The sequence below is a fragment of the Pholis gunnellus genome, assembly GCF_910591455.1.
Source record: "Pholis gunnellus genome assembly, chromosome: 14".
Classification (NCBI taxonomy): Eukaryota; Metazoa; Chordata; class Actinopteri; order Perciformes; family Pholidae; genus Pholis; species Pholis gunnellus.
In genome coordinates this window covers 10,991,544-11,013,490 of record NC_136541.1, presented here as the reverse complement: position 1 = coordinate 11,013,490, position 21,947 = coordinate 10,991,544, and the positions used below count along the sequence as shown (strand labels likewise).

At 42.7% G+C, this 21,947-nt stretch overlaps 4 protein-coding genes across 4 annotated transcripts; 2 read left to right on the top strand and 2 right to left on the bottom strand.

Annotated features, from left to right (window-relative positions):
- Positions 1-125: 125 nt before the first annotated feature.
- fggy (FGGY carbohydrate kinase domain containing) lies at positions 126-10,881 on the top strand. The gene is made up of 16 exons (XM_079172452.1): positions 126-207; positions 530-723; positions 1,432-1,543; positions 2,042-2,193; positions 2,807-2,895; positions 3,184-3,299; positions 3,459-3,587; positions 5,015-5,118; positions 5,449-5,556; positions 5,854-5,915; positions 6,655-6,817; positions 7,232-7,306; positions 8,053-8,173; positions 8,386-8,480; positions 9,839-9,900; positions 10,336-10,881. The coding sequence occupies exons 2-16, from the start codon at positions 541-543 to the stop codon at positions 10,415-10,417; spliced, it is 1,653 nt and encodes a 550-aa protein (XP_079028578.1). The 5' UTR covers positions 126-207; positions 530-540; the 3' UTR covers positions 10,418-10,881.
- Positions 10,882-11,423: 542 nt separating this feature from the next.
- LOC306705658 (peroxiredoxin-6-like) lies at positions 11,424-15,000 on the bottom strand. The gene is made up of 5 exons (XM_079172472.1): positions 14,866-15,000; positions 14,132-14,288; positions 12,403-12,552; positions 12,120-12,266; positions 11,424-12,003 (listed from the first exon to the last, which is right to left on the bottom strand). Exons 1-5 carry the CDS (start codon positions 14,955-14,957, stop codon positions 11,878-11,880), a joined length of 672 nt encoding a protein of 223 aa, XP_079028598.1. The 5' UTR covers positions 14,958-15,000; the 3' UTR covers positions 11,424-11,877.
- Positions 15,001-15,502: 502 nt separating this feature from the next.
- On the top strand, positions 15,503-16,921 carry LOC306706053 (polyisoprenoid diphosphate/phosphate phosphohydrolase PLPP6-like; the record flags this gene model as incomplete). The annotated part of the gene is made up of 2 exons (XM_079172964.1): positions 15,503-15,796; positions 16,436-16,921. The coding sequence occupies 2 exons, from the start codon at positions 15,503-15,505 to the stop codon at positions 16,919-16,921; spliced, it is 780 nt and encodes a 259-aa protein (XP_079029090.1).
- A 1,706-nt stretch (positions 16,922-18,627) lies between these two features.
- On the bottom strand, positions 18,628-21,151 carry LOC306705790 (myocilin-like). Its single transcript, XM_079172641.1, has 3 exons — positions 20,547-21,151; positions 19,874-19,978; positions 18,628-19,742 (listed from the first exon to the last, which is right to left on the bottom strand). The coding sequence occupies exons 1-3, from the start codon at positions 21,022-21,024 to the stop codon at positions 18,940-18,942; spliced, it is 1,386 nt and encodes a 461-aa protein (XP_079028767.1). The 5' UTR covers positions 21,025-21,151; the 3' UTR covers positions 18,628-18,939.
- Between the last annotated feature and the right edge of the window lie 796 nt (positions 21,152-21,947).

Here is a 21,947-nt window from a genome sequence, read left to right as displayed (position 1 = left end):
GAGGGAGGATTCTAGTAACACATTCATGGCGCTTACTTGACTTCCTTTGGACTTTACACCGCTCAGCATGAGAGGGAAAAGAAAATCGACTTTGCCCTTTTTGTCCGGTTTCGCGTTCCGTAGCAGCCACCGTCCTCAGCACGAAGTACGTTTTACAGAAACTCAAAAGTGATGTTTTGTGCGGTGAAATAAGATTTTGACCAGCTGGTAAGTTCGGATATGTTGTTATAACTGGTGTACACATGTCCTCTGCGTCTGATAACGTCTGTTGTGAAAGTGTTTCCGTGCAAAACATGAGTAGAAAATCTCTGTTGCTGCACTGTAGCGTTTATCATTCAGCTGATTCCAGTGTCTCATGCGCCACAACATACAAAATAAGTCATTAATTAAAAGCAAGTATGTAATATATACTTACGTTGATATGTGTTTCGTTTCATCTATTGCGAAACAGTCCATTCAATGTTGACATTGACGGTGTAACCTGGTTAATAATCAACTCCTGGGTCCTTCCCCCCCCCTCTCCATTCAGCTGGTCTCCTCATGGCTGAGGTTTACTACATTGGGGTGGACGTGGGCACCGCCAGTGTGAGGGCTGCACTGGTGACCAGGGCTGGCCTGCTGAAGAGCACTGCAGAGGAGCCCATCAGCATCTGGGAGCCCCAGTCTGACCACTATGTGCAGTCCTCCACTGAGATCTGGGAGAAGTGCTGCACAGTGGTCAAGGTAAGTTACTGGCATGGTGACCTAGAGCACTGGTTTATTCCCTGCCTTTAATGAACACGTGCCCACCCAATAATATCAGACAAACTCAAGTGCCCCATCATAAACTAAACCACACATGTTGTGTTCCAAATGTGTTCATTTCTAATCAGTTTAAAGTAGCTGTTAAGACGTCACAACTGGATATTGTTTATTACATTTTGTTTGGTTTTGGTCAAGTTTTCATTCCCACCAAGCTAACATTACTACCACTGGGCCAGTTATATATATATATATATATATATATCTCTATATTCTCTCCCCATATTTGTCCTCTTACCTGTAGTGCTAGTTACCAATGTTGGTTGTTTTGGTGTGAGTTGCCTAGTTTTAGAGATATCAGCCATAGAGATGTCTGTCTTCTCTTTAAACAAACGACTTTCAAAGTATTTGAGTTGCTTCATAATCTTTCCACAAAACCTCTGGCAACTAGTTGTTGGCTGAGAGGACAAGGACAACTGTATCAGGGTTATTCAAACACTCTGATCATTTGTGGAAATAAATCAGGGCTCATTCCAATTGTTGTACATGTTTCACTGTAACACACACTCTAACTGTAATGCAGTGCCTGCTAATATATCATACATACCCTCTTATAATCTCTCCACAGGTATTACTTATGTATACAACCATTGACCTAATGACTCGGAGTATCATTTATATCTGTTCCAGAGAGTTACCCAAAGTGTGGAGAAGAGTCAGGTACGAGGGATCGGCTTTGATGCCACCTGCTCACTCGTGGTTTTAGACCAAAGCTTCCAGCCTGTGCCGGTCAGTCAGGGTGGTAAGTGAAATATTTATTTGACTAACAGCCCGACCGTTGCACTTTAGGTTATTAAAGGTGGAATTAATTCTGTTTTTGAAAATTCTGATTGTAAAATTGTACTAGAATGGATTCCTTTTGAGTGTTTTGGCATGAAACCTTTCAGTTGTTGAGTTAAGCTTGGATTGCTGGTTTTGGTCTAATGTAATTGGATACTTTATTGATCCCTGGAGGTAAAACCCCCTCCTACACAGCGAGGTCAGAGGTCAGGGTCAGCTACAGAACAGAACCCCTGGAGTTGGTTGGGATTCATGTTATTTTCAAGTGACACAGGAGTCAGGACCCATGTAGTTAGGCTAAATGGCTGATCATATGCTGCCTAGATAATAGATTAATATCACAGTCTGAGTTGTGTTTGCCATCTCCTCATAGACCAATTTAATGTTAAAATATTTGCTATATTTACATTGTGCTCTCACTATAACCGGATCCTCCCCCTTCCCCTCCTGGCTTTCCCAGGTGACAAACAAAGGAATATGGTGATGTGGATGGACCATCGTGCTGAAGAGCAGGCCGCTCGTATAACCAACACCGGCCACAAGGTCCTGAGCAGGGTGGGAGGGGTCATGTCACCAGAGTTGCAACCCCCTAAGCTGCTCTGGCTCAAAGAGGTGAGAGGTGACCGAGGTCAACACGGGATCACTGATCTCTACACGTTTTATTGTCGCTCTCTGTATTGGCTGCTGGTCAACATGTGTGCTGTTGTTGTAGTTTTTCTTCCTTATTCACCCTTTTCTCTCCATATTCTCTCCCCATATTTGTCCTCTTACCTGTCGTGCTATTTACCAATGTAGGTTGTTTTGGTGTGAGTTGCCTAGTTTTAGAGATATCAGCCATAGAGATGTCTGTCTTCTCTGCAATATAATGGGACTATCTGGCACTCGACGTGTGGTGCTCAAAGCGCCAAAAAAAACATTTTAAAAAGTAAAAAGCAATGTTTCTCTCCATAAATCATGACCCGGTTACTCAAGATATCCCACAGACCTTGTTGTGAGCAGTTTCACGTAGGATCTATAGTTCCATCGCAGGCATCTCTGCGGCCGATATCTCCAACACTCACACCAAAAACAATCTAGACTGATGAATATCACTACAGGTTAGAGGAAAACATATGTATTTTTGAGGTGAACTATCCCTTTTTAAGGTCTGCCAGTACATGCATGTGCTGTTCTTACTCACTGATCATTGGTTCATTAGCACACATTTATTTTGTCTTCTAATCAGAATCTAAGAGAAAGCTGCTGGAACAAAGCTGCTCACTTTTTCGACCTTCCAGACTTCCTGTCGTGGAAGGCAACAGGCTCTTTGACTCGGTGAGCTTTGTTTGGTGATTGAATGATGTTTAAACCTCCTTTTTATTTACATGTGCAATATGTGTTTGAAACATGAATTTCAGAGTGGGATTAAAACCATGTTCTTAGTGACTACAGTCTCATAATGATAAGATGAAGCTAAGCTGCTGAAATATTATTCTTGTATTTAAAAGAAAGAACGAGGTTATTCTAAGACATTCTAAGAAATGTGGGTTTTACTATAGATAAAGGTTTTTTGATACTTTGGTCTTCACCAGATGCTCTTGATCTGTTGGCGATGTTTCACAGGTCTTTATGTACTCTGGTGTGTAAATGGACTTATTGCCCTCCAGATGGATGGGATGCTGGTTTTTGGACCAACATTGGACTCGAGGATCTCCTGGAAAACAACTTTTCCAAAATAGGTAAAGACATTAACAAACAAGCTTATAATCAGTTGTATATCTTAAGATGGAAAGAAAACAGAACATATTGTTCACTTCATGTTGTGTTCTTTTCAAACACATCATCTACTCAAGACTTCTTCTTTCATTATTTAAGCTGTGCCGTGTTATGTCATCCAGGCAGCGCCACTTGTTCTCCAGGGAGCCCGTTGGGAGACGGCCTCACCCAGGAGGCAGCAGCAGACTTGAGTTTGGAGCCAGGAACTGCAGTCGGTGCTTCTCTCATTGACGCTCATGCTGGAGGCCTTGGTATTAACCTGTTTATTGAACCAGTCTTTTTCTGCCAAATATATCTATTTTTTCCTGTGTGTAGGCAGCTTTCTAGCTCCCACATGGCTTCTAAAGGTGATACGTTTTTAAACTATAAACTTTATTAACCATAAAACATGAAATATGTCGTCAGTTAGGTGCACAGGGCTCATGCTTACCAATCTTGCCAGACCTTGATACTTCAAAAGACACCGGAGGGAGGCAGAAGATTTCATATTTATGTCTAAAGTTGACATTTTGTTTTAAAAAGATGAAGCTCCTGGAGTGTCAAAAATGTAGATGTCCCTCCACTAGGGAGCATAAATAAACGTAACTTCATGACTGGTTAAAATGTTGATATTTCTTGCGCAACAATATAAAGGATAGCATAATTGTGGTGATAGAGAAGGTCGGGGGCTCGTCAACACTAGGTTTCACTTTCAGGGGAATGTAAATATCCACCGCATGTTCTTGGAATAGTTTTCAGTATCTTGTGCACAATTTGACCTGGCACCTAAGGAAAGTCATTAAAGTGTCCCAAAGGAAAAGAGTCTATTCACCGGGGTAGTTGATGTTAGATTTCAAATATTTACTGTGCACAAATCTGTATGTTGGCCTGTTGGTGGTGCTAGATGAAAGGCCGGGGGTCTAGGGAGGATGAGTATCATCATGTACAATGTTCATGGCACTCTGAGCCAGTAGTTGTCCAGATCATTTTATTTATTTTGACATTTTTTTCCTTTGTTGACCGTAGCAGTGATACAACAAGGGAACGACTTGAATTGAGAATAATTGAAGTAGCGGTTTTACAATAACTGGTATGCATTGTAGACTGCTAGCCCACCAAAACACTGCCTGCTTTGATAGTTTGGGCAAAAATTAAATAAGATGCAACAAATAAAAAAAGTCACTAATTAATGCTGCTGTGTTACTGTATCTGTGAGCACTTTGTTTCGCTTCAGGGCAGCAGTCGACCATTCCTCTGGCTACCCAGAGGAACCCTACCCATCTGTTTTTGCTCTGGGAGATAAACTGCTCATGAACTCTGCCCTCTGACCTCTGCCTATCACACATTGTCGTATTGGTCCGAGGCTAAAACACTCATGTCACAATGATACCCCCCCCCCCCCCCCCCCCCGCCCCCTCACACAGATGAACCTTCCACCTTAAACTCAAACCAGCTTGACAAACATTATTCCAGCAGTTAGTGTCACTGCTGAATCCCATGTGAAGGTTAAAGGAGCTCTTCAAAAGGATTTAAAGCTTTTCATCTGCAAATCGTTGTGATTTGTCCCCGACAAAGCGGAATTTTGTGAACGTTGTATTGGGAAACACCCAAAAATGTTTACGCGTACATTTCCCCCGCAAATTATTATTTCTGATGGTTACAAAAATAGGATTAAAATGTGTGATTTTTCTCTTTCCAGGTGTGATAGGTGCCGACATAAAAGGCTTTCAGTTGCCCTGTGACGACCAGCCGATCACCTCGCGCATGGCGATGATCTGTGGAACATCAACCTGTCACATGGCGGTGAGCAGTTTACAACTACATTTCACCTGCTGGATGACTTTTTGAAAAATACTCATAAATGTAGTATAGATAAGGTATGAACTCCTTGATGACCTTTCTGACACTTTCACACTTTTTCTGACCTTAACGTTGATGTAAAACTAAGATAATACTAATATGGTATGCAATCTATTAGAAGTAGATAAAAATGTAATCTAACGTTGAAACAGTAGTGGTTTCCGTTACAGCATTTGTTAGCTTTTAACTACAGCTGTGCCTACATCTTTGTAGGTTGCCAGTGTGATATGCTATGCAAACTAAAACATGACATGTTTCATTCATGTGCATCAGATCAGCAAGCAGCCTCTGTTTGTGCCAGGAGTGTGGGGGCCCTGCCTGTCTGCCATGGTGCCTGGCATGTGGCTCAACGAGGGAGGACAGAGTGCTACAGGAAGGCTGGTCAGTTCTCTGTCAAGCTTTAAGCAGGCTTTCACTGACCCGCTTTATGCTGTGCAGCAGCGGGAGAGACAAAATGTATACAATCCATGTGTAGGCGCACCCGAAAGTCACCCAGACGCGAGCGGTCGGCCACATAAACGACAATGTTTAAAGGCCGTCTGTCTAAATTACAAGTTTAACCAATTATTGAAAATAATTGATAAATGATAATAATAAACAACAGTTTAATCGTCACAGTCATCAGCTGTGTCATCTGTAATCCTTTCTGTTGAACTGTGTTGCTGTCTCCTCGCTCAGATCGACCACATGGTGAAGGGCCACGCCGCCTACACCCAGCTCCAGGAACAGGCACGGCAGAGGTCAGCTGATTCATTTAGTGCTGCACCTCCCAAACACCCTCCAGCACAGCTGTCATCCCTGGTTAGCTGATGTATAATAATGTTTAGTCAGCTTTGGGAAGGTTAGAAGCTTAGAAAGGTTGTGTACTCTACACCAGCTATTCTCAACCGCTGGTGGGCATTTAGAGCGACATCTAGTGGCCTGCGGATGTACTGCCAAATGGTTAGATTAAATAAAAAACATATTGGACTTTGGACAAATTTACAACGCTAGTTGTTTTTAAATCAGAATGTGTTCAAAATTTCACATAAATAAAAAAAACACAGTAGTTCAAACAAAGCATTTTAATGACCAGTTCCGTGTGAACATCAATCCCGACAAATGTGTTCTGCCGCTGTTAGCTAGCAAACGTTCTCTCGGTTATTAAACGAAAGAAGTGATGAAAGCTCCAAAGTGTGTGGTGGAAGTTTCAAATGAAGTTATTCAATATTTACTCGTTTGAGTTTCTTAACATTTACTTAGAATTAAATAAAAATGCCCTGGTCCATTGTTCATGTTTGCCCACAGACATGGCTTACTGGAACACTTTATGAGCCGTCGTTAATGTCATTAGTAACGCGTCTGCTTTTCCTGGTATTTCGTGTCACAATATCTTATTATATAATATTCAAAACTACTGGTTAGTGTCCACACAACAACATCTTTAATCTTATCTCAGCAGACTTGAGTTCTTTATTTCCCTTCTGTTGTTTCTCCCAGATTTCCCCTTAGTGGCGAGAACATCTACAGCTACCTGAACAACCACCTGAGTTCAATGGCTCCTTCCGGTTCTACCGTCGACCGGCTGGGCTCCGGTCTTCACGTGTGGCCGGACTTCCACGGGAACAGGTCGCCCCTGGCTGACCCAACCTTGAAGGGCATGGTGAGGGGACGTGAAACATTATTGACTGCACTAACCTACAGAGTGGGAGCGGTCGTTGCAGACCCTCCTACAACTTTTAAGTATGCTTGAGAGGTTGCTTGTATTATAAATTTGTTTTATTTAACATTTTGAGAAATACACATATTTGGTTTCTGTAGGTGAGTTAGAGGAGAAGATTGACCCTATCCTCAGAAATGAGAGTGGTGTCAATGTTCTCATATACATCTTAGAAACTATTCTTTTAACCAAAATGAATTCAGAATACTGTTAGCTATCAGCTGGCTGAAGCAGCTGACTTTACAAAGCACCAGTCAAACTTAGTCTAACCTTTTTTGTTGGTGAATGCACCTCTCTTGTGACTAAATATTCAGCACTGAGACATTTTGGCATGAATGACTCATTACTGTTTTAAAGGTGATCGGACTGCCGCTCTCCCAAACCTTGGACGACTTGGCCGTGCTCTATTTGGCCACTTTACAGGCCCTCGCTGTGAGTCCACTGTGTTTTATTTGTTTCAAAATGTCGTGTGACTTTCTCTGAGCCTCAGTCTGTCGAGTAGGTCCCGGGACCCCCAGAATTCTGTGACACTGTGTCAGGGGGTCCGTGATTTGCTATAAATCATAATATTGTGTTGTATCATTAAAAATGCATATCTACAGATGGGGACCATATGCCCCATTAAAACAAGCATATTGTGTCCATTACTCCCACCCACATAAGTTATGGACCAATAGAAACTCTGATGCTTGTGACACATAATGTCAATCACTTCACTCAGGCCCAACGAGCCATTCCTACCGCTGCTTAGCTTGGATTATTAGCCAGCTAGCTAGCTAGTGAGCGTGGAGAAATATCTGAGTTATATTGAGTTTGATTTTATTGAGAAGAGCGACATCTGATTACAAAGAACCCTTAATTTAAGAACAAAACAAAGTGGAATTAGCCTGATTCAAATTGAAATGGGGTTCTGTTTATCATTATGAAACAGCTCTGACCCATTAAGGTTGTAAAGCGTTAGAGTATAAACAGTTTCTATGGCATATAAGAGTAGAAATGGTAGTAAGCATACGCTAAATTAGTGTTTTGATTATGAGGGTCCTTGGAATATGTTCTCCCCCAGTAAGGGGTCCCTGGCCCCAAAACGTTTGAGAACCCCTGCCTTATTAAAGTGTGAAGGAAGGTGTATGTGTTAACTTGTAAACTGACTCTCCTTTAATCTTCTTCTCTGGTTTCAGCTCGGTACTCTTCATATTCTGGAGGCCATGAAAGAAGCAGGTCATGACATCAGAACCCTCTTCCTGTGTGGCGGGTTGAGCAAAAACGACCTGTTTGTCCAGATTCATGCTAACGCTACAGGTATGAAATACTAACGGGGCACGATGACAGCTTTGACGTTGTGAGTGACAGTTAAGCTAAATACACATTTATCTGCAAATGTTGAATAGTGGTAGCCCAAAAACTTTCTGTACAATTTCTACTAAACCGTCCACATTGTTATGAAAACTTTTGTTAAACCTCCCGTGGACGCTTAAGCTAAATCCACTTTTTGTTAATATCGTCCTCTTCAGGATTGCCTGTGGTGCTGCCAGACCAGATGGAGGCTGTGTTGGTAGGAGCAGCAGTCCTGGGTGCATGTGCATCACAGGACTACAGCACTGTACAGGTGGAGTGGCCCACTGTGTCTAAACTAAGGTCATAACAGTGACGGGAGCTTAGACAGAAGAGACTTAATTCTTTGGGTTACATTTGGTGCTTTAATTAGGAATGTTTTTGTGTGCTTTTACACAAATGTTCTTTATGTGTTTTCAAATATCCACATGTAAATACAACTACTGTCCAAAACGAGTCAACACTGTACAAATATTCCAGGGACATTTGATGTATAGTTTTTTTATATAACTTTCTTACAAAAATATCACACAAAATCACAGATTCTCAAAAATATGTAATTAGTTACAGTTGTCTTTGTTTACTCTTCAACATACACTCACCTGGAAATCTGATGTACAAGTACATTAGTAGTATTCCAATGGAAATACACTAAGACAGCATAAATAGTCACAATGGACATTTACATTTGCTGTTTTTCGCAAGTGGAAACGATAATACGAGCCATTATCCTCGTGCTGAATATTGCATGAGAGGTACTGTAAGTTGTTTTGCTCTTCTGAATGCACTCTTCTGTGTGTGTTGCAATAAACATCTTGGTTCCCAAAATCATTAAATGCTTTTAATACGTTTAAAAAGACCTAACAGGATAGCATCTTTCATTAGAGCCCCTCTCTCTTCTAAATGTCCACTTACTGCAAACCACACACCTCCAGTTTGTAGCTCAGACTTACTTTTAAAATGTCTCAAAACCTGAAATAACAATACTTTTTTTTTTCTTGAGCCACAGCAGACATTATGCTGTTGTTTCCACAGTCTGTAGTACTCCTCATGAAGAATAAACTGAACTTCATGGGGGAAATCAGTGGCATTCCCCTTTAAAAAAAAAGTGTTTATTTCCTAATATATTTAGCAGTTTGTAATCCAATGCTCTTATTTTGTAGTCTAATAAAATTGTCCTAAAAAATATAAAGTGCGAAGTGCTTGCTTCAGCCACAGAGAAGATTTGTGGCACAATGTGTTTAAGATATAAAGTGATGGTTAAATCTTTTAGGTCAAGCTGTCATCCCTCTGTGTCTCAGTACCAAAGCTCGGAGCACAGGGGAATGGCAAGCTTTTAAGCCAGATATACTAAAAATAAGACGTTATTGTTTAGACTAGGCTGCACCTGTCAACCCATTTTCAGCCATAATCACTGCAGGCAGTTGTTGTGTCTGATCCTCTGAGCTGCACACAGTCAACTGGCTGGATTCTTTAGTCTCAGACAGCAGAGAGGCCCTGCACTGCATTAGTCATAAACTCAGAAACCACTGTAGTTGCCTGGTGTTAATACTATAACTGGGTCACGGCTGGAACTGAATGTGCATAACATGATTTATTGAGTGATATTTGTCTTTGCAATTTATGTTCTAGGAGGCAATGGAGAGAATGGCTAAAGTGGGGAAAGTTGTTCAGCCTGAATTTGAGCTCCAGAGGTGAGACAAAGAATTATCTTTTAATATCGGGTGAAAGTCATGGTCGCTGTAATGGTCTGTGGGATAGAAATATAAAAGAGTTAAATATGCATGATGTTTAAATCAGTAAGATTGCAACATATCAACATATTTTATCCAAGCAAATGTTGACTTTTTCAACAACTTGCCTTTTCAAAGGAACCAATCAAAATGTATTTCTACCCTTTCCTTTAATTCTGTCAGTTTATTTACCATCTTATACATTCATGCAGTTAAAAGATATATATTTTCTACTTCTACTGGGAAGCATTGCTTTGACGCAAAGTCAAGGTCAGGTTGTGAGCAGTGAGGGAACTTCACGATGTAAGAAGTCTGCGTGTTTTGTTACAAACTGAAACGTACACTTCCATGCGTCACATTTGTGTAATTATTGTCGGCGTTTCATGCTTTTCTCAGCTTCTATGAGAGAAAGTACAAAGTGTTCCTGCGACTGTTCGCCCACCAGAGGGAGTACCAGGCCCTCATGAACCAGAGATGACATCACCGGTGGGAGGCGGCCGAGCTGGAACTGACTCTCTCTTTCGTCACAGTGATGACAAATCCACACACTGGCAATGAGAACACTAGTCTTGACCTTGCTGCTTTTCCTGATATGAACAGCCACGTTTTTATAATTCTATCAATACCCTGAAGGACAACCGCACTCTGAGGGTGAATATCTGTCAGGAGGTTTACGCGGTTCTCATTATGTGAGCTTAGACTCCACTAATGCAGGATTTCAAACCACCTGGCAGATGACAGTAGAGAAGACCTCTGTGGAGACGAGCTGTTGGAGCTTTTTAATGGAGTCTGCCTTTTAGATCCACTGCTGCAGTTCTACCCAAAATGATGACTCGCGAATGTGGTGACGTCAACCGATATGATGACTCGCACCCCGGCTCTCTCAGATAAACGCCTTCAAGTACTGTCACCTTCACATGTATTCTTAATAAATAATTTAAATGATAACTCTGTGCTCATGCCTTTCACCAGTCGCTCCAACCTAATGTGTTTTGATATATAATTCATTTTTAATCAGCTTGTCCTTGTCCTAACTGTATTTTATCCTATTTCCTATTACCTCCACTGTCCTGAACCTCTCCTGTCTGCTGGTCACAGAGAGCAGCCTGTTGCCAGCAGTCCCCAGGATCAAAGTTGATAAGCTCTTCACCGATGCCGTCGACACGGTGGGGGGGAACGCCTTCAAACAGAACTACATTATGATAGAGAAGGGACAGGGAGGGGGGCTGCTGGCCAAAGCTAACAAACTCATGCAGGTGCTTCTGAACGGTAGCGTCCACAAGTCATGACAGAGCAAATCTATTGTTCATTATTTAGGTTAAAAATTAACCGTAATGCATTTATTGTCCCACACAGGTGAAACGTCTACATCGACGACTCAACCATTGGAGTACAGATACAAGACTTTCAGTGAAATGATAATATGACCTGGCAGAACCAATGCAAGCTACAGTAATCATTTATGTTGAAAGGAGGCAACTGTACATGTGAAACTGTTTTTATTGAAGTACACATGTCAGATAAAATGAATACATAGGCATAGCATTGTTTGCCCTCGTTACGTAATCCTTTGTGAAATCACTTCCTCTTGCATTGGTCCAAAAAAAAAAACCAGGTGCATGGTGTTAAAACTTCTCTGCCATATTGTTGATAATATATATGTTCCCATCTCATCCCTATCTTTCCAAAAATAATCCCCCTTTTGAAAAGTAGGCCGAACATTACATCTTTTATTTGTAGATGCTGTAAAACCTCCAATTTAGAAAAGTCCTACATATATTCCTGAAGACTTTGGTTGTTGTTCCCTGTTATGCCTGCTGACTTGTTTATTTACCTGGTTAGGGACAAAAACTAGCAGAAGGTCCAAGAACGAGAGCTGCTGGATTGAGTGCAACACAAGTGAGTGTTGAATGTCGATGTTGTCTCTGCCCGTGACTATTACTGAGGTGTGTAGCGCAGGTACTTCTTGCCAGAGGGCAGGTCTTTGGAGTAGACGCCAGCTGGGAACAAAGAGGCGGCCTCCTCCTCAGACATGTTGGCAGGGACCATCACACAGTCTCCAGGCTGGAGGAAAAAGAAACCAGGTTATTCTGCAGGTCAATTCCTGTTTCTATTATCTTTGTGGTCAGCTGCTGAAATGATTGGTATAAACTGAGGTCACTTTCAAAGGTGTGACGTACCCTCCAGTCGGCAGGTGTGGCCAGTCGTTTCCCTGCTGTCAACTGGAGCGAGTCCACCACTCGCAAAATCTCATCAAAGTTGCGTCCGGTGGTGGCCGGGTAGAGGAGTGACAGTTTTAGCTTTTTGTCAGGGCCGATGATAAACACCTACACAAACAAAGACAGAGAGATGGAGCCTGACAAGGTTACTATTTATTCTATGTGCATGACAGTAGATACTATATTTAGTTTAAATGCTTCCTTTTAAGTAGGGAAGTTTGATTTTGATTGTGAAGACTCTTACACAGCGGGCAGTGAGCGGCAGGCCGTCTTTGTCCTTCTCATCTGGGTCCAGCATGCCCAGGGCCACTGCCAGCTCCCGTTTACTGTCCGCTATGATGGGAAAGGGCAGCGAGCAGCAAGCAGACTCCTCACAGTTGTATGCCAGGATGTCCTAGTTAGTACAGAGACACACAAGCCCGTAGTTATTTATAGCTACACCAATGGAGCTCAGTTGTTTTATAAAAACATGTGATATTTATGATAAAAAGAAAAACTAAAGGAAACCGATTTAGTGCAGCACGCATAGTAAAGATAGAATTGTGTTTTCGGGTTGTCCATTCATTCTCCCAAACGCAATATCTCAGGAACACCTTGAGCGATTTTTTTCAAATTTGGCACAAACTTCCACTTGGACTCGAGGATGAACACATTTTGATTTAGTGGTGAAAGATGTGACAGATTTTTTTCGCCATAATATAAGAATTCCTTTTCCTCTAAGGGACAATTTCACACAAATGTCTTGATAGCATAAAATGATGAAGTGATGACATTTTGGACTGAAATAGATGTCAACGGCAAGTTGACTGGTTGGTGGAGGCATACAACCACAGGGGGGTAATGCTATTATGTATTTGCAACTGATGCAGTCCAGACTACATACATTCAAACTGCTTTCATAAATACATTTTACCATAGCATGTTATCCAATTTCCCACACACAATATAGTATTAAGATAAGATAAGATAGACTTTATTGTCCCGAAGGAAATTTGTCTTGGAAACATACATACAGTATCTGCTGTTAAAACAATACAAGTAACATATTGCATACACTACCGTTCAAAAGTTTGGGGTCACTTAAAAATGTCCTTATTTCTCAAATAAAAGCACTGTTTCTTTCAATGAAGATAACATTAAATTAATCAGAAATACACTCTATACATTGTTAATGTGGTTAATGACTATTCTAGGTGGAAACGTCTGGTTTTTAATGAAATATCTACATAGAAGTATAGAGGCCCATTTCCAGCAACTATCACTCCAGTGTTCTAATGGTACATTGTGTTTGCTAATCGCCTTAGAAGACTAATTGATGATTAGAAAACCCTTGAAAACAGTTATGCTGGTGAGAGAAGCTATAAAACTGGCCTTCCTTTGAGCTAGTTGAGTATCTGGAGCATCACATTTGTGGGTTCGATTATACTCTCAACATGGCCAGAAAAAGAGAAGTTTCATGTGAAACTCGCCAGTCTATTCTTGTTCTTAGAAATGACGGCTATTCCATGCGAGAAATTGCGAAGAAACTGAAAATTGACACGAAATTGTCTGGGTGAACCCAAACTTTTGAACGGTAGTGTACATACATTACATACACAGACTGTCGCCAGTCCACATACCCGCACACACAGTACCTACTGTACATGCAAAAGACTGCCACCAGCCAACAAATAAATCTCACACTTGTACAACACACCTGTAGTGTATATTAAGATAATTTAAAAAATGAATAGTAGTAGTAGTCATCAAATCCATTGTTAAAAGGGTTATGTATAACCTGTCTAACTCCTAATTCCTTTAAAGTTAGAATAGACTAAACTTCTTTTGTCCTGCAAAGAACTATGATTACCGGATATCTCACCGTAAAGACAGAGCTCACTACACAACAGTTTTACCAGCTGGGAAGTCCAAACTTTGATGCTCAGTATGCCATAAACAGCCTTCTGTACGTGTTGATGCTGTAACTATCACACCTTGGTCCAGCCGTGATGATCCTCCAGGCAGTCGATGGACAGGCCGATCATTTTGACGTTGCGTTTACTGAACTCACTGCTCAGTCTGGCAGCTCGACCCAGCTCTGTGGTGCACACCGGGGTGTAATCTCTGGGGTGGGAGAACAGGAATCCCCATCTGGAATTAAAAAGAGCGATCAGTGAGGCCGTGTCAGGTACATTTAAGGGTCTGTGCTTCTGTAATGAGGAGATGCAGGCTGAGGTTTCACTAACAGGTTTCCATCGCACGCAGTTTCCTCTCATCAGACAAAAATCTCTAATATTGTTACACAATTGGATGAAGATGAACATCTGACACCAAACTGACAGTATATGACCTCTTTGTGATAGAAGGGGCTTTTTTTCATGAAGTCAGCGATGTGGTTCTGCACCATCGAGGGGTTTAAGGTTTGAACGTTTGGCTTATTTAAGCTTTTCAGTTGGAAACTTCACTATCTGATCAACAGCCCTATGATCTGGTCATAAACTTCTGTACATCTGAAGGCTGCCAGAGATTCATGTGTCCACCACATTATAAAACATACCACCTTTAAAGGTCTTGATGCTATACAAATCATAAGCAAATGTCTAAAGCAGAAGTCAGTAACGGTAACAGGAACTGGGCGCGAGCTCTCTCCCTCTCTCGTGTAAGCTGCAAACTCTGTAAGCCTACAAATAAATATCCAAGGATATCAATATTCAATAAGCCTACTTACGAATCACCCAGAAATTCGTGCAGTTTGATTTTGCCATTGGTGGTCTCCACCTCGAAATTTGGAAATGCATCTCCGAGCAGCAGTCCCGGCATATTCAGTGTGACCGTGGAGGTGTTCCGTCTGTTCAGCAACAGCTCTGATGACAGACGCACAAGGCGGAAGCTTCCCTCTCAACAGGCAACTCTATTTACATATGCAACCACTGTGAACTGCACTGGACAGCTTAAAATGACTGACTGACTAGAAAGCGGCGCGCTCAGGTCGCGTTTTGATTGATTGGCACAGTTGTCTCCATGTTTCCAAATGACCAATTTACGCACGCGTATGGCCCGTTGTGTAGTAAAGCTTTAGAGTGCTGCACTGAAACACGTATCCACGAAAATATGTTTAAAATATATGCTCTCATAAAATCGATATTTAAAGAAAAGACATACATTTAAAACTCCATGCTAATTACAAGTTAATAGGAATGATAATGCAGCCACGTGACCAGAGCAGTCCAGTTCTGGTGTTAACCTCTAGATCCAGACTTTACGGGATGTTTTGCGTCGGAGTGCAGCAGTATTAAGGTGTTTATTGGTCACAGGTGGTCGATAAAGAAGGGTGGATATATTGCTGAGGACACTGTCAACCGAAAATGTCCTCACCAACATCCAGACGGAATAGTTGCCGTGGAGTTGTTTTTGGAAATCGGGCATCATCTGAGTGCCATGTCCGCCGCCGGGGCTCAAGCTGTTCTAACTTTTCCTCTGGAGCGCAACCTGAAGACTTTTCCGTCAGCCTGAGCCAGCCGATATTCACCATAACGCTCCGGTTTTTGTTGGCGATAGATCTTTGGCTGTCCAAGCGGCTCGGAGTGTGCGCCTGTGAGGAGTCTCCGTGGGGCAGCTTACGGCCCTTGGTGAGGCTGGTGGAGTTCTCTGGGCACGTCATGAAACGTTTTCTTTTTTGACCCGCAGCCGACATCTGAGGCTACTTCGAGAAATGACCTGACATGATGTTTTGTTTGCATGTGTAGATTATATATGTTGGCTGACATCTTTGAGATCAAGTCAGTTATAGTGTATTATGCTGTGGTGAAATACCAGAGCTATTTTTGGCACATAATGACGTTTAGGATGCCAATGCGTTTTGGAAATAGGCTACTGTGGCTGAGAAATAAGAAATTATTTTGGTCAAGTGTTTTTAATTTATAAGAAATAACTTTGTAGACAAATAAACGAGTGTGGCATTGTTACTATTTACATTTGGATTACTTTATCCTCATTGTCATTTCTCTACACATCAACTTATACATTTAAATGAAGCCATGTTGACTTCAGTCAATCTAATATTGGCCACACTTTAAAGTAATGTGAACAAAAGAAAATCAGATCGAGCAATATATCAGATTTGAGCAAGAAGGCTTGCAGTGTGAACCGAAACTCGTTCTAGATCGTAGTAGATAAGTAGTAAGGTAGAGTAGAAGCTGAGTTGCAGAGATGTCCTAGAATGGAAAAGAGCATTGCTGTGAGGGGAAATGAGTTTAAATGAGTTTAAAATGAGTTTAGTATTTTTAGTTGAAAAATAGAAGAGTTTTCAGCCTGCAATGCAAACTGAAACCAATGTTGCATCTATCTCTTTCCTCCACACAGCTCTGTTGTTGGACCTGCTGCTGGTCAGAGTTGTGAAGACTCTGATCAGACGTCGCAGGCCTGCCCAGAACCGCTCTGACATCCTCTCCACCTACTTTGTGGAGCGTTACTCCTTCCCCTCAGGCCACGCCACACGGGCGGCCATGTGTGCCCGGTTCCTCCTAGCCCAGCTGGTGGACACAGCGTCCATGCGGGTCCTCGTAGTGGGTTGGGCCGCTCTGGTGAGCCTGTCCCGGCTGTTGCTTGCCCGACACTATGTGACAGATGTGGGCTTTGGCTTGGCTATGGGTTACTGCCAATATACTATAGTGGAAAGGTTATGGGTGACCTGGGACTGTCTGCAGGACCTACTGCACATGCGACTGACAGAGAGACTCAACAGGGCTTATGATGGACTCTGGATGGCGGAGTGGAAACAATAGGTTCAGTGGAACTGTGTGTGGGTGTGTTTCAGCCTATATGTGGGGGACATTTGTAGCGTGAGTATGTGTAATTCAGAAATTCCCTCTTAATTATTTATTGGATTATATAAAAAATACTTCATATGCTTATATTTTGTTTACCTATAGCTGTTTGTATGTGTATTTGTGTATTGTATATTGAAATGGATGGCTTGGGTACTCGTGATGCGAGTGATGATTGTGATCGTGATCGTGACTAGTGATAGACATGCAGCTGGTTTGCACAGTGGTGTTGATGCTGCATGGACTTAATCTTACAATGCTGAAACCGAAGCTGGATTTAATTGGAGCATTTTTTTATTTTAAATAAAAAGGCCAATTAAAGTCAACTGTGCACCATTTACAGATATTGCATTGTATCTTACTGACACAGTGAATACGTTGGTGGCTGAGGAGGAAAGCTGAAACCAATTTTAAAATGACACGACCACACTGCTTCCTGGAAAATTGAGGAGTGTGTCTCAGTGTGTGGCGGCTATGTGGTTTTGTATTGAGCTGAAACAATCAACAGTGGGTTTTCAGTGTATGTGTGAACGCTGGTGGGGGGGGGGGGGGGGGGGAAGTCAACTCACACTTGGCCAAGTTTCCATCAGCTGCTGCTAAATCTCCTGACTGGCATTATAATACATCCCATCTCCTTTAACAGTGCCAACCACCATCTACTATTGTAATTTACAAACTAAACTTTAAACCAATTTGTGAATATTTTGTGTGGTTTTGCCTTTAAACTTTGAAACCAGTTTAGGCAGGAGCATGATTGAAGTAGAATGAACTCTTACTCACTAGAGCTGGTAGGTGTGTGTAGGCTATGGGTGCAGGATGCAGATGCAAACAGTTGTCCACAGAGGGCGGTGAATACCAGGAATATGGTTGCAAAGGACAACATGCGGGCTTGTGCAGAGTGGTGTAGCTGCTTCAGAAGTACTGTTTATATGGGGTGTCAGGTCAGGGTATGTGAAATAGCACTAACTCAGCTACTAGCTTTCAGTAGTTAACAGTGGGTGAAATTTCACACACGCTGAAGAAAAACATCCCATTCCATGACCCTTCACTAAGCCCCGCCCCTCGCTGCTATTCCATCAAGCAGTCAGAGCTAATGTTGCTATGGCGCCCACACTGTCACTAACTGTACTCTCTGAATAAATATCTAGTTTAGAAAACTATAAAAAAAAAAAAGATTTCAGAGAGAAGCAGAGAGATGGGTCTACAATATGTGTTTTGAAGGATATAACCAGGATGCCAAACAGTGATAACTGGTTAAAAAGATAAAGATGGAATCTAAAGTACAGATCACAGTGTAAACGTGAAGCACCACATCATCTGGCGATCGAGACAGACGCCTATTCAATTGATGAACAACACTGTTACTGTAAAGCCAGGTAGGTCTATATTCACTGTTAGAATCATTAAAAAGCAAAAGCAGCATATTTAGTAGCTTATGTAGCTAGTTAATGATGTGCTAACATACTCTGCTAACATAGCTCCACAGGTTTTTACTAAAGATACTCGATAGTCTCAACTGTCTCTAATTTTATGTAGAAATGTAACGATTTAGAAACTTATATTTCCTTCCAACCTCTCCGGGTAATGAGTAGTGTGGCTATGAATATTTTTGCAATTAAATGGCAAAGTATGACACAAACAAGCAAGCGTGTAATTGTTTTATTTTTTATTGAGACTTAAATATGTCAACATTTATACACAGCTAAAATATTTCACAACTTTAAACCATGATTACTGTTTGTAATAACCGCTGAGATTATCAAGGGCTCCAGCTACTCTAATCTGCTTTATGATTACATTTCTGTTTCATTATCTTATTTACAATAGTAATAGAAAAAATAGATTTTAATAATGCAAAACACATAGACTACCAAGCTTTGCAATAACCCCAGTACAATGCAAATGATTATATGTTTTATCTCATTCCCTTGCTCTTCAGTCCTGTTAACAGCCGTTTCTCTCCGTCTGTGTCCTCTTTAGCTGCTGCCATGGCTGGCCCTGCCCAGTCTGATGTCATAGGTGACCATGTGGAAGTTGTCCCAAGCGTACAGCTTCCTCTGGACGTGGTTGTAGTCCACCATGCTGTTGTAATTGTACTTGTTCTTGAAGGGTAGCGCAAGAGCCTGCCCTACACTGGTGGCGGTGTCAAACACGTAGTTGATGGTGGTGTTGGGTGCAGTGTAGCTGGCCACCGTGTACAGACGTCCGCACGCCATGAAAGCATTGGCCACTGTGTTCTTCCTGATGTTGGTCTCCCAGCTCCTCTTCACCTCCAGGCTCTTGGGATCCAGCTGGGAAACCACAATTGCACCCTTTGCCTTGCTTGTGCTGTAGATAGCCCACATGCCCTGTTCGTCCGCCGCCAGGTCGATGTCAGTGTAGCCGCCCCAGGAGTAAGGGTGCTGGCCATGGAAGCCCGCGTGAGGCAGCTCCCGCCGTGATGCCAGGCTCTCAGAGGTCAGGTCGTAACGGATCAGCGAGCGGCTGCGTTTGCGCTGGTAGTAAAGGGAGCCGCGGTACATGGTGGCCCCTGTGCTCTCCATAGGCTCCGGCAGTACCAGAACCTTCATAGGGAAGCCTTGGGATAATTGATCCATGTCTTCATACGCAAAGAGCTGACGGACATCTTTACCAACTGTGTCGATGCGCCACACAGTCTTGTTGGTGTAAAGGGCGCCCTGAGGCTCGGGATCCTGCAGCCACACTCCATACTTCCCTGTAATACTGTCAGCCTTCCTGTGTAACACAGGATCTCCCACTGACTGCAGCTCTCCACAGCCTGGAGAAAAGAAGAGAGTTCAACTTCACGGTATTTGATATATATTCCGATCACATTGATTTGCACCAACACTCCACCGCTGCAGGCCAATTTGGACAGCTACATTGGCATCGTTAAAACCCAAAACGTACCTGTGAAGTTGTGATTTCCCTCAGGAATGAGGTGGGGTGCTGGAACCTCCGTAACCTCAGCCTTCATCTCCTGGTATGCACCATTCCCAAAATTATATGCAGGTTCTGGGGAGACAAAGTGAAGGAGAAACATGTGTAAGACAGCAAAATGTTACACAGGCTACCGGCTGGGAAGGAATTTTGAGTAGAAAATAATCTTGAAAAATAACGATTTACGTATGTATTAGTAGTAATCTGCAGTTAAACCACAGTCAGTCCCACCTTACCATCAACATCAAAGACTAAGTATCTTATTCACTTGCCTCTGAGCACAGCAGGTTCCCCCTATAACCCTGCTATTGCTCCTCTGAAAATGATCACACGCACATAAACAGAAATGCATGAGTGACAAAGCCATAAAAGAAGAGTCTGTGTTGTAAATTCCAATCCCCATACTCAACCTGGGACAGCTCACTGCAACCTGAACTGCCGCCCCAGGACACATTTCATTGTCAACCACAAATACATTTATCAGAAAAAGTAAAAAAGCATCAATGCAGAAGAGCCGAAAAATATCTTTGTTTTTATATCGGCTCCTCAAAAAAGAAAACTTGTTAAATGCCCCAGTCTTGTAAGTAAAACAGTTCACATTCTGATTTATGTGTGTTCTCCCTTTACCCACTGATGTACATACCACTGGCAGGTCTGTTTTCACGCTGAGTCCCCCCTGAGGTGTTTGTCTGCTGGCAGGGTCTCTGCCTGAGGCTCTCTGCCTCCTCAGTCAGCTCGGTCAGCCTCCTCTGCAGCTCCTGGACCTGCCCGTTCAGACGCTCCTTGTCCTGCTGCAGCTGGTTTCTTTCCCTTGTCACCTGTGAGTAGGCTTCCTGGAGACCCTCTTCACCGTTAGTCCGTGTCCTGGAGCCTCCATCCACTCCCGCTATCAGACGGCTGACTAAAGCCTCCAGCATGGTGAGTCGGGACGAGACTCCATCCATCTCCGGTTTCATGCTGCTTCCGGAGCAGCTGGACTCCTCTGGGCTGGCCACGGTGAAAGTGTAGTGGCAGCGCCCGGCGTGGTCGTTGGAGCGGCGGAGGGAGGCTCGGTCTTGGGCCTGGCTTCGAACGGGCAGAGTTAAGCAGGACAGACAGAGGAGAAACACCGGGAGACACATTCTGGAGGATCAGACTGAGTTGATGATCTTCTGGTTTTAGCAGAGATGCAACTCCTCTGTTCAGTAGAGTGTCTCCACTTGATCTTTCTTTCTTTCTTTCTTTCTTTCTTTAGCTGGTCTCCTCTCACCTGAGTATCCGTGGTCAGTGCAGGTCAGTGTCTGAATCCCAGCAACGCTGAGAGTAGGATATTTATACAGTTTACAGTCAGAGTGGGAGGGAACGAGGAGTGTGGCAGGGAGGGAAATAGCCAGGTGGGTGTGGAGTGTTTATGTAAAGATCCATGTGTGTCTTCTTTTTGTTGGTAGGTGAGGTGAGCCGAAAGAGACAAACAATGTGAAAATCACACAGTATCAGTGGAAAAATAAACAATCTGATGTTTGTTTTTTCCTGTCGATAATTTTTTCATTGTGTCTCGGCAGGTTGTTTTGACTGGACAGCATCTCTTTATGTGTCTACTGGCTGTCAGCTGCAGAGCTGTTTACTTCCTCCGCAACTGATGGTTTTGCTATTAAACCACCATGAGATTAACCGCAAACTCAGTTTATGGCCCGGGTACGGGGTGAAATTTGGGCTCCAGGGAGAGTAGGAATCAGGAAATCTGAAGCCACCACTCGCCAACCAGGCTCAACAGCAAAGCAAGACCGGTCCTTCAGAGGACCCGAGGGCACACTGGTACTCATCTCTCCTCTGCACAGCTGGATGTCTGGCACGAGAGGACGGGCTGGCAGTCTGGCTCGGAAGGAAGATGCAGCGTGGTTACTCTTTCTTTCTTTTCACCAAACCCACGGAAGCCCCTCATGCCGACATCTCCACATGGGGATCTTTACTATTTTGTGCACTATGTTTACTGTCTGCTATTTCATTTGAGTGTTCTCACAATATAAATATATCCACTATTTATTTTACTCACAAACATAAATGT

Coding starts and splice junctions, on each gene's coding strand:
- fggy (XM_079172452.1), top strand. CDS start 541: ATGGCTGAGGTTTACTACATTGGGGTGGACGTGGGCACCGCCAGTGTG. Junction 5,916..6,654: donor CAGGAACAGGCACGGCAGAG/GTCAGCTGATTC, acceptor TGTTTCTCCCAG/ATTTCCCCTTAGTGGCGAGA. Junction 6,818..7,231: donor ACCCAACCTTGAAGGGCATG/GTGAGGGGACGT, acceptor ACTGTTTTAAAG/GTGATCGGACTGCCGCTCTC.
- LOC306705658 (XM_079172472.1), bottom strand. CDS start 14,957: ATGCCGGGACTGCTGCTCGGAGATGCATTTCCAAATTTCGAGGTGGAG. Junction 12,267..12,402: donor TGCCGCTCACTGCCCGCTGT/GTAAGAGTCTTC, acceptor TTGTTTGTGTAG/GTGTTTATCATCGGCCCTGA. Junction 12,004..12,119: donor CCACACCTGCCGACTGGAGG/GTACGTCACACC, acceptor TTTTTCCTCCAG/CCTGGAGACTGTGTGATGGT.
- LOC306705790 (XM_079172641.1), bottom strand. CDS start 21,024: ATGTGTCTCCCGGTGTTTCTCCTCTGTCTGTCCTGCTTAACTCTGCCC. Junction 19,979..20,546: donor TGAAAACAGACCTGCCAGTG/GTATGTACATCA, acceptor TTGTCTCCCCAG/AACCTGCATATAATTTTGGG. Junction 19,743..19,873: donor GGGAAATCACAACTTCACAG/GTACGTTTTGGG, acceptor TCTTTTCTCCAG/GCTGTGGAGAGCTGCAGTCA.